At 30.2% G+C, this 12,834-nt stretch overlaps 1 protein-coding gene across 4 annotated transcripts in view; it reads left to right on the top strand.

Annotated features, from left to right (window-relative positions):
- The window catches only part of LOC136087356 (uncharacterized), a 75,303-nt gene that overhangs the window by 37,638 nt on the left and 24,831 nt on the right, over positions 1-12,834 (top strand). For all 4 annotated transcript variants that reach the window (XM_065809888.1, XM_065809887.1, XM_065809889.1 and 1 more), the window contains exon 8: positions 6,501-6,666. In XM_065809888.1, the coding sequence (XP_065665960.1) occupies positions 6,501-6,666 (166 nt within the window). The remainder of the gene's footprint in view (positions 1-6,500; positions 6,667-12,834) is intronic.

Genomic DNA, 12,834 nt, shown 5'->3' on the forward strand with positions numbered 1-12,834 from the left:
GGTTTAATGAGTCATCAGTAATATATTTAGACGGTTATATATGCTACAAAAAAATAGATTAATAGGTATTGGTGGAGGGACTGCAGTGTCAGTGCATGTGTCAGCAATTTATTTTGTCCAAACAAAACAAAATAAAAAGTACAATAAAGGATCCATGTATACCGGCTAAAGTTAGGTGACTAATACGTCTTAACAAACACTGTAGAATCATCTAAGAGCAACAAGTCATAAAAATATCAAATGATTAAATGTATACAAAATGACAAAAAAGAATGTGAGAATAGCCATGAAGAAATCAGTGAGCGAGTATGAAAAAATAATTGTTGACAAGATAAAGACAGACCCTCGGGTGTTCTATTTGTATGCGAAAAGACACATGTTAAAACACAAGTTAAAACATAAATTACAAATGTTGAGAGACAGTACAGGTGCATTAATCTTCAACAAGGAAAAAATCGTCAATTGTCTTAATGAAAGTTTTTAATCTGTTTTCGGAAATTCGATAAAGTAATAAATGAAGACATTGAATGGGACTGGAGGATTGAATTAAATTCAGAGAATGTAAAAAATAAACTAGAATAATCGGACAAAAACAAAGCGATGGACAGTTGTATGGAAAGTTCGTATGTACTTAAGCAATATGCGTCAACACTCTCGAAACCTCTAGCAATCATATTCAGCTTTACAATTGAGTTGGGCACAATACCAAATAGTTAGAGTGAAGCAAACATAACCCCTTTGTTCAAGAAGGACAGCCCATATGTAGCATTAAACTACAGAACAGTGTCTTTAAAGTCAGTTCCATGCAAATTTTGGAAGGATTTATTCGTGTAGCAATCACTGACCATTAGCAACAACATGATGCTTTATTGCGACACCAGCATGGTTTTATGAAGAAAAGAGCTTGTGCAACCAACTTACTGGAAACAATGGATTTTTTGACAACATACATGGAGTGCAAGTGTCCAATCGACATGATATACCCCGATTTCAGCAAGGCCTTTGACAAGGTACCGCACAAAAGGCTGTTATTTAAGTGTAAAGCATATGGGATATCTGGGGTTTTGTTGAGATGGATCGAGGTTTTCTTAACCAATCGTAGGCAACGCGTTGTAATGGGAGAAATTTCATCATCATAGTTGAATATACTCAGTGGTGTTCCTCAGGGATCTGTTCTTGGGCCTCTTGTTTTTAATATTCATCAATGACATACCAGAAACACTACAATGTAGATGCAAACTTTACGCTGACAACAGCAAGCTAATGAAACTGATGAAAGACATTTTGGATACAATCAGTTTGCAAAACAATATCAACAAGTTAGTTGAATGGACAATTATATGGTTTATGGAATTAAGCAAGGAGAAGTGCAATGTTATGCACATTGGCAAAAAGAACCCTAAGACCATCTATACGATTACAGAAAATGGTGTTGAGTACAAACTAGGCAAAACAACAGTAGAATGTGACCTCTGCGTGTTGATCTCATTAGACATCAAATGGCATCATCAAGTTAATTCTCTGTACACAGTGCTAGTTAGATTGCACCTTGAGTTTGCAATCCCTGTATGGAATGCTACTTTGAAAGGTGACATTGAAATACTGGAAAAGGTTCAACGTCGCGCAACCAAACTGGTACATCTGTGTTATGAGGAGCGATTATCCAAAATGAAATTGACTACGTAGGAGACTAGGCATTTATGTGGCGATCTAGTACAAAAGTATTATTGAACAATATAGATCGTATTACATGGCTATGACACTAAACCACAACAATTTGCACTGTCATTACAAGCAAACGAACCAGCATCAGCAATAAGAGGTCATGATCTAAGAATTGAAAAAGAAAATGTCAAGCATTCTTTGTCTCGACAAGCAATTTTTAGTAACTGTATTGTAAATAAATGGAATGCATTACCAATTCATGTGGTGAATGCGCAGTCTTTGAACTCTTTTAAAGCAAGACTTGATAGATTTTTATTATAAATTTTTTTAAATTTATTTAACTCTAATTTTTTTTTATATATAATTTTGATTTAACAAATTGTAAATTATTATAAATAAAATAAAGAGTAGTGTAGGCTGTCATAACGCATATATAACCATATATGTGTTTCGTGATGTAATTCGCTACACCATCTATATTACTATTACTATGATAACACTATTCCATACAGGAACGAATAAGAAATTTGTAGAGGTAGAGAATGGAGTCAGGAGTAAGGAAATGGCAAGCATGATAAGCAAAAGCATCTTTAGCAGATGAAAATTGAAACAACAGATGCCATTTTCCAGCAGGCAGGAAAAAAAGAGTCAGTCAAGCACTTATTAAATAGTTTAGAGAGAATTGAAGAGAGTTCTGGAGAATAACTTTGTAAGACTATGACAGAATTGTCATGACTGCAAGCCATAGAAGATTTTAATTTAGATATAACTTTGACAATTGGAGCTAGAGTGATTCAAAGGAATAAACCTGTTTAATTGGAATGGAAGGAAGAGAATGGCCATAAGGTTCAAGAGTCGAATTAGAAGAAAAGTTTCTTGCAAATAGTTCTGTGATATCCTTGGGAGAAATAATAAGATCAGTTCCATGAATAATAACTTCTGAGATAAGATACAGGATTTAGTGAACTGGGAATAATGGAGCTTAGCATAAGACAGCACCCTTTTACATCGATTTCTTGCAATAATAAATAGCCGTTTGAAAAAGAGATTAATTCTTTTGAAAAAGAAAAATTGATTATGATTTGATATAGCAGCTGCAAAGAATGTGAAAACCATGAAGTAGAATAAGACTTGATTTGGGACTGATGAGAAGGAATAAGAGCTTTCATTCCTGCCTGAATCCACCTGAAAGAGAAAAGACATAAGCCTAAGGATCATCAAATGTTTATAGAGATCATTGCATAGCCAGAACCACCTAAGGGAGAAAAGGAAGAAACTGAATACAAGCTAGGATCAGAGACCAGGCATAAAGCAAAGAGTGAGGGTAAATGATTAGGGTTGTTAGGAAAACGAGTCACAAAGTTAACTATCTGAGTAAGAGATTGAGAAATGTAGAAGGTATAGGTTTTAGTGCCAGCAGGGTCAGTGGCGTTAGAGCTAAGCCATTCAGTGTGATGAGCAATAAAGTCACCAATAACAACAATTTTGGCAGAGGGTAAAGAGAAGGGCATGGTCAATTTGATCAGAAATTACATCAAATAGTTGAATTGATGCTTATGTATACCTCAAAGCCAAGCAAATTAAAAGATAGTACCAATCAACACTGAGATCTGAAGAAGGAATTATTATTATTTCCTTTATAAATAAATACAATATCTAGGGTTTATTTTTTTCATCATCTTCAATTCCAACAAGGCTGCAAGCAACCATATTAGAGTGGAAAGTTACTGGAAGAGAAAAGATAAAGTTTATAGAGCAAGATAACAATTGACAAATAACTTAAAATATTGCAAATTATATGAATTAAGAAAACAAGATGAAGGAAGCAAATTCCAAAGAACTAATGTAAAAGGAAAAAATACTAGACAAACAAGATTTTTTGGTGCATGTAGGAACAATCACAGTAAAAGGATGAGACTTAATATAATGACGGGTAATACAAGAATGAATTTTAGTAGGTGGCACAAGAGACACCATTCCAAGTCATTTTATAGCGGAATTTAAATTAGTCTCACTGAGAACAATTAAGTCTGGTAAATTTTGCAGGAGGTAAGGTTCAGTTGATGGAAGATTGCTTTGCATCAATATTTGTAAAAAATATATTTAAACAGTTTGGTGGTGGGGTTGGTTTTTTATGTTTAATATTTTGGGTTACTTTTGGCATGATTCAAGTTTAAAAAGAACATGACTCATTCATAGATAGAGCACTGCCACAGCACAAAAAGCAAACCCTACAAGGTAGCAGGGTATGGGGCAGGAAGTAATGGGTTTAATGATACCAGTAGCAGGGTTATCATGACAATCCTGAACCTGGCCTAACCTTATTAAAAGGAGTTCATCTCCTGTAAACAGTACTTTAAAACATTAAGTAAGATATTTTGGAAATGCAGTAGAAAAAAACATTACATCTAACATAAAAAATTAGAGATTATTTGAACGAATTAGTGAGGCACAACCATACATAAAGTAACTTACGGGTAAATGAACACTCAATATGAAAAAAGAATAATGGTTTTGTAGCAATTACTTTGCTTAAAGAAACCAACATCTTTTGATAGGGAAAGATAAATATTTCTGCTACTGGGCAGGTAGTGATGGTTGCAAGTATCATAGATGCAGGCATAAAAGATGTTCATCAAAAAAGATGTTCATCAAAAGTATCTCTCTGAAGATATTTTTGATGTTTTAAAATAAATTTAAAATATCTAAACGTATCTTCATAAAGGTATAACGTATCTTCAGAAAGGTATAAAATGTCTTATCAAATCAAGATTTCATTAAAAAAAAAAAAGAATTTAAAAAAAGATGGCCAACATGGATAAAAGTAGGGTTTTTTTGTTGTTGTTGTTGTTATTTAGGTGCCCCAAGAAGACCTAGCGGTCTTGTCACAGAGCACCACAGAAGTGCATTTAACCAGGAAGTTGATGCCTCCTTCCTTACCGTGACGAGAAGATAAGGTTAACATGGAAAAAAGTAGGCAAACATCGAAAAGATAATAAAAAAATTCTCCGAGTACTATACAAATTGATTAACTTAAATTGAATAAATTTGACTAAGCTTACATTTTGCAGTTATAAAAACAATTTTCCCAGAGATGAATGTAAACCCCTATAGCATTTTAACATTACATTATGTCTCAATTGGTTACAATTGGTAACAAAATTACATTCTCTTATTTTTAATTAAATATTAATTAAATAAACTTGATAACACAATAATTGTTTGTTTATTGTTGAGATATTGCTATTTATCTTGTTTTTGTTTTTTTTAAATTGTAAATCAGCTTCATTCCTCAGTTGGTTGTTTTGTCACTAAAAAAAAAAAATTAAATTCAAGGTTATGTCTCAATTGGGTTCACTTTTAAAGGCCGTGAAACCAATTTAATGTAATGTAAAAAAAAAAGGTTTGAATTAGGTCTTCAATAGAGATTTTCTTACATAACATTACAGATATTATATATATAAGCCCCCCCCCCCATGCATCCTAACTTTCATAACCTTTCTAGGTCACTGTATATATATATATATATATATATATATATATATATATATATATATATATATATATATATATATATATATATATATATATATATATATATATATATATATATATGTATATATATATATATATATATATATATATATATATATACATATATATATATATATAAATTTATATACATTTTTTTTTTTTTGTTTTGTTATTTCACCTCCCCAAGGCCCAGAAGGCCACTACAGATGAGGAGGCTACTTATAATATGTATATAAATTTTTATATATATATATAAATTTATATACATATATATATATATATATATATATATATATATATATATATATATATATATATATATATATATATGTATATATATATATATGTATATATATATATATATATATATATATATATATATATATATATATATATATATATATATATTGCTTAACAAATGTATATTTCTAAAAAAATAGCCAGAGTATTCAAATATGATTTTATGATGTAAGGTGATTTGATACGTAAATATATGCACAAGCAGAATATATAGCTACTCAAGTCTTTGTGCGAGTAATAGACATCAAAACTGAGATTTGGAAGATGTTATAGACAAATTATTTAATTATTAGGCTCACAAAAAGCAAGTAGGGCTTGTTAATTTTTCTGAAAAAAAAAAATTATTTCGAAGACCAGAAATATTTCTCAATTTTTTTTATGTTTAATATTTTTTGATGCTATTGCCATGATTTAAGTTAATAAAGAAAACCTGATATATTAAACATAAATAGTACTTGTCACCCTTAACAATAAGCTAATCAATACCTCATCTCTTTTAATGATTCCAAAGTGGTAACACAGAGCTCCTTATATAGCTTTGACAATACACACTAAATGTACAAACAGAGACATCCATGCCTTATATAGCACTGTTGAATAACTGTTATTTTACAGCTGTTGATGAAATCTCTGAGAGGTACTAAATAGTTTGTTAACATTTAGTAGTAAAACTCTTACAGGCTTTAGTAATATAAATGAAAAAAATTTGAAAAAAGGTTTTTGGAATTGTAGATGACTTAGCGTTTAATATTTTTTTATTATAAACTGATTTATATATTTTTATCCACTCACACATATGCACACACTATAAGGTAATATATATTGAAAATATAAAAATATTAATGGTTATTAGTAATACTGGTCTTACTGGTTTCACTTACATTTCAAAAACTAGAATTATGTAGATAAAATTAAATAAATTTACAAAAGTTAAAAATTTGCTCAAAGACCAAATTTTTAATTTTTAAGAAAGGTTTTTTCTTATTTATCAATATTTTCAGGTATCTATAGTTCAGATGGAGGAGAAAAAAACAGAAGAAGAGTTAGAATTTTTAGTCCTCCTCAAATTCGATTTTTCAATCAAAGTATTAATAATGATGATATAGATTTAAAAGAAGAAAAAAGATCTCGTTTAAATATTTGTTATAAAGAACCAGCAGTTAATAGGTATATTATTTGGTTGTTTGTCATGATAGATGTGATTTTTATTTTTTGTTAATCTTTTATTTAAAAATGTATTATCTTTTTCTATTTTTCTTTTCTCACCTTTTGAACTCTGAAGCATGAAATTTAACATTTAACACTACTTCAAAGAGAAACATTTTGAGTTACTAATAAAAGATCTAGTGAGTTTTAATATTAGGGCTTACTTTAAAAAAGATTGTCGCTTCACCGTGACCACATATCAATATGAAGTTTTGATTGACTGGAAGAAGATATTTAACAGTATGCCCTTACTACGAAAAGAAAAATTAAAAAAAAAAAAAAAAATGAAATTTTTAATAATAAGTATTGCTTTAATGTTTAGCAGAATAAAATATATAGGAGAATAAAATGTTGAAAACACTTCTGCAAGACAGTGTTCTAAACATTTTTTGGCAGGAAAATGATTTCAGCTATAGAGTATTCAATCAAAAATATACCAATTCCATTATAGAGTATTCAATCAAAACCAATTCCATCTGAAAAAGAATATAAATTGAATTTTTTCAACAAAACAGAATTACTTGTAAAGAAACAAGATGGAAGGCGTTCTTTGTTATAATATCTACTCTTTAGTGGGTGCCCTGGGGGTAAATCCATATGAAATCCTTAAAAAAAAAAACATTTTCCGAAAATGTTTTTTTTTTTAAGGATTTCATATGGATTTACCCCCAGGGCAAATTTCGAATGTCGAAAATTTCGACACCCTTACGTTTCAATACTGACTCATCATTTTAGTGATTATCTGAAGCGACTACAGAGCAACTTTGACACATAGTATCTTCATAATAGCTTGGGGAAATATCTTAAAATGTGGTACCCCAATAGATTTTTATTCAAGAAATCCAAAAATAGCACCCTTGAGACTTGATTGTCTCAGGAAATGCCTCGTTTATCCAATTTTGTTCAAAATTATTGACTGTAAATTAATGATTTTTGGAGGTAAAATGAAGACTGTGGCTCAAAATCCTGATTAAAAAGTTTAATTGTATATCATTATTTCATCTTAGGTCTACTGAAAAATATTAGATTCAATTGTCAATTTTCAATTAGATTCAATTGTCAATTAGATTCAATTGTCAATTAGATCAATTGTCTCTCTAATACTTGATCAAAATTTGCATTTAGTAGTGGTATCTATTTAGGAAAATTTAAATTTTGTAACAAAAGCAATTGAAATGTTTTTAAAACATTTATTTAAATGAAACACCAAAGAATGTTATTTAGTGACTATTTTAGGACATTTATATTCATATGCCAAGGGAGGGCCAGGGGGACTCTGACTAACTCTGCCCCCCCCCCCCAATCTCCCTAAATTTTTTTTTACATAATTTGAATTTATAATTATTAAAATATAATTTAAAAACATATATATATACATTTTTAGTTTAAGTTTGAGAAACTTTATAAACTCTAAAATTTATTTTCATTATTTCAAATCGATAAATACTTACCTCTTATTTCAAAGTAAGCACTCAAAACTGAGATCTTTTCACAATTTTAAAAATCTTAAATTTTAAAACCAAAGATACTGTAATGTTTTTAAACATTTTTATTTATATCAATATCTTTATGGTATTATTAGTAGTTTAAGACTAATATAGCCATTGACATTATGAGGTAGACAGTGGGAATTATTTAAACTTCCACTCCTTTTCAGCCTTACATCTAAGGATTTGAAAAAAAGAAAAAAAGAAAGACAAATTCTAAATGCAAAACAGGTAAATAAAATTACAACAAAATAATTTTAAATGTAGTTAATTTTTTTTTGTAACCAACTGCTTATATTCTCCAAATCTAAATCAGATATGTTGTACAAACGACCTGATATTGTTGTGGGTGTAAAAATTAGGCATATAACGTCAGAATTGAGCACCCAACACTCTTCATTTCTCATTGACCAAAAGAAGTTTTTACCTGGTCCATGTGGATGCATGAATCTGACTTTTATATCAAGGTCGCTTACATCTTCAGCAATCCCTACCCACCAAAATCCCTCATAAAAACATGCAATATAATCCATTTTTTTATGTTTAATGAAATCTCTTTATTATGTTTGCTTGTTCGAATGATACCAAATTTTTCAGTGCATTTATCAATACATCTTTTTTTATAACTTATAGTGTTTGAAGCAATTGGAATAAAGTGATGATACATCCTTGTGCCAGAAACTGTTCTTCCACCTAAATATCTTTTTTCTAATTGAATTCTTGTTTGGTCGATTTAATCTTTTGAAAATAATATAAAACAAATTCCATTTATCTTGGCTTCACAAAAGGAGTACATTAAATTATTATCTAAAATCTGCCCAGTAGTTATTTGTTTTAGACTTTCTTGTCATACTACTCTTTTAACATTCCCACCAATACCATCACAGGAGGATTTACCATGACTGGTAGCAAAAAATACCCATTCAGCACTTAAATCAAAGTCTTTACTGTGATGACAAAGATTGATAAAGTTTAAAATCTTTAAATTGTGCTGCACAACCATCGGAAAAGTATTTCACACTTGATACATCAGGTAAATTTTTTTTGATATATCTAGTTATATCTTCCTGAGTTTTGTAAATAAATCCTGTGTCATGGTCAATATCTTCTGAAAGGTAACAAAAAGATTTATGTTTGAGAAGTTTTTCCTCTATAAAATAAAGTACATTGTAAAGAGTGAACATTCTCATCCTGAACAACATAATGATAATTTTCAGCATAATCTCCTAAAATTAAGCATTCGTTTTGGTTAAGATTTTCTTTACAGTTTTTCAAGTATCTACTTAGTGTTTTGGCAATATATGAAAGAGTGGTAAGGTTGTCAATGCTGTCACATAATAAATCATTAAATTCATCTAGTGACAAAGACTATAATAATAGTGTTGTACAATTGGTACTCTGCCATTGCTTGAATGCTATATCTTCTTCGAGCTCATAGTCCATAAACTCTTGCACTAAAAAAGTTTTTAATGCTTCAATACCAGGTATTGGTTACATTGATGCAACATACATTCTGCATTTTAGGCGAACAAGCAATCAATGCCATGAAATCTTTATAACTTTTATTCCACCTAATGGCATCAATAAGAAATTTTGTATTTCGGTGATGTATACATACATTGTGAGTACCTGACGCATTAGTTGTAATGCACCATTTAGGTTTAAGCGTACAAAACTTTGACAAACTGACTTTGATGTTATGGTAGTCTTTTTTAAACGCAACATGTAATTCATTAAGATTGAGTAGCAATAATCTTTTTTGAACATGTTGGTTTTTCCTAACACTTATGAAATCTTTTTTTCCTGGCATCATTCTTGAAAATTCATCACTTTGATAAAAATTAATCACTAAATTAACTGTTTCTGGTGAGTGGGTTTCCGGTTTTTTTTCGGGCAATGATAGAATTTCATGCTCAATTTTAACTTTTCTTGCAATTTGAACAAGATACTCAGACACTCAAAGTAGCTTGATATCTTTGAACGTATCCGTGATTTTGGTGCGAGTGTTAACATTTGCACTTTATAGTGATAAGAGTCAGTCTCTGAAATTTTATTTTTATTTTACACAATAAAATGTCTAGATCATGGTCATTGTTAATGTTGTTGTTTGAAATTGGGCTTTTTATTTCTGTTGTTAAAGAAGTTTCTTTAATATTATATGCTAATGAGACCATTTTTGCAACTCTGTCAATAATGTTCTCAAACTTTTGTTTTGCTGCAGGCAATTTGTTGTGTTTTGAAAGACTTTTTAGTTTGATTGGTAAAATTCCAAACAATTCTATAGTAGTATCTAACTTAATTTTTTTCTCACTTTTTGATTCCCATTCTTCTTGTGAATTAAAATCTTCATCAGTTTTTACTGCTTTTTTGTAACATTTACTGCAGAATTTCCAACCTGGGGTTACATAAAAATTATTTTCTTGCAAAAATTTTGCCAAGTCTAGGGAAATCTTTATATTACCTAAGAAACAAATTTAGTTTTTAGTTTTTTAAATAACTAAAAATAAAAACATTGTTATAAATATTAAATTCTATTTCTTTTAATTTTCATATAAATTCTGTTGTAATTAATGTTCAATTACCTTTTATAAAAATTTTTTAACCTTTCTTGTGTGTTCCAAAAGGATTGCAACACTTTGTAATTTTTCTCTCAAAATATTTCCCATAGAACTGCTCATGATAACAACATATAATTCTTATTGAACAATATTTTTCCCTTTAACAACCTTCGGAATTAGGGTCGGCATTCGGCAATGCCGACCTAACTGCCGACCTGAAAGTGTTTTAGGTTAGAAAAAATTGCCAACCTCGTTTCTATGTTTTATGGTCAGACCTTTGTATCAAATAATTTTTTCCAACCTAATGCCAACCTCAAAAAGATTGAGGTCGGTAAATTATTGCCGATCTCATTTTTCCTAATTCCGAGGGTTGCTTAAATTTGCTCGCCATATTATTTCTTCTTGTTTTTCACAAGAAAGATCTTTGAATTGAACAAAACCTTGTTTTCTAGAAAATCCAGTTTTGTGGCAATGAATGTTAAGACTTTTTCCAATGTCACATTTCTTCATATTGAATATGTTTATTATTTATACTAAAATATAAAAACAATAAAATTCAAATTCTTTAAAAAAATACAAAAAAGTAAAGTATAACCTTTAAAAAGAACAAAACAAAACTTATGACTGTTTTTGATATAATAGGATTTAAGCATTCACCAATTTGAAATAATTAAAATAAATTCTTTCTCAAACTTAAACTAAAAAAAAATATATGTTATTAATTTTTATTTAATAATTTTTTATTATTAGTTCATTTTATGTAAAAAAAAATAATCCAGGAAGATTGGGGGGGGAGGGGAGGTGTCAGAGTTAGTCAGAGTCCCCCTGGCCCTCCCTTGGCATATGAATATAAATGTCCTAAAATAGTCACTAAATAACACTCTTTGGTGTTTTATTTAAATAAATGTAAAAAGGTTTTGTCTAACGCCAAAGCCCGCTATTCTCATGAAATCTTGTATTTCATCACAAAAATTAGGCTCTCGTGACTTCTGGAGAATCTTTAATTGTATTAATAATAAGGGCAAATCTTTAATTCCACCTCTCTTGTATGGTTCAGACTTTGTCACTGCACCTAAAGACAAAACTAAACTGTTTGCTAAGAACTTTTTATCAATATCATCTCTTGATTCCACTAGTTGTGTTCTACCTGATATTGCCAACAAACAGGTTGATCCATTGCTTGACATTCTTATCACTCCAGCTTCTGTATATAAAGTGATTTACTGCTTAGACTCTTCTACAGCTTGTGGCCCGGACAACATAATTGTTATTGTCTTGCAGAAGTGTTCTCCGGAGCTATACTCTATACTCTCAAAACTATTCAACAAGTGCTTATCAGAGTCTTGTTTTCCAGCCTGCTGGAAAGCGGCATCTATTATCCCTATTTTCAAAAATTCTGGAGAGCGGTCTGATTTGTCTAACTACCGTCTCATTAGTCTTCTTCCTACCATAAGCAAGGTTTTTGAATCTTAATTAACAAACACTTAATTTCTCATTTTGAATCTAATAACTTTCTGACCATCAATATGGATTTCGATCTTCTCGTTCTACAGCTGATTTGCTAACAGTAATAACATATAGGTTTTATCGTGCATTAGATAAAGGTGGAGAGGTTAAGGCCATCGCTCTTGACATTTCAAAAGCTTTTGATAAAGTTTGGCATGCTGGTCTTCTCCATAAACTTTCTTCTTATGGTGTATCTGGTAACATCTTTAAGATTATTGAATTCTTCCTTTCCATTCGTAGTATAAAAGTTGTCCTTGATGAACAGCCCTCTTCTTCATACCCTGTAACTTCAGGGGTTTCTCAAGGTTCTATCCTTGGCCCTATACTCTTTTTAATTTACAACGATCTTCCAGATATTCTCACATCTAAGGTGGCATTGTTTGCTGATGATGGTACAATTCTTATCTTGATAAGAAGCCAACACTCTCTAATTGCTTGGAGGGGGCATTTGAGCTTGAAAAGGATCTCACTTCTGCTACAGCATGGGGCTTACAGTGGCTGGTGAACTTCAATTCAGATAAAACTCAATTTTTTTCTGCCAATTGTTATCGCAATAATTTAGATCCTCCTATATTTAT

Source organism: Hydra vulgaris, chromosome 11 (assembly GCF_038396675.1).
Source record: "Hydra vulgaris chromosome 11, alternate assembly HydraT2T_AEP".
Classification (NCBI taxonomy): Eukaryota; Metazoa; Cnidaria; class Hydrozoa; order Anthoathecata; family Hydridae; genus Hydra; species Hydra vulgaris.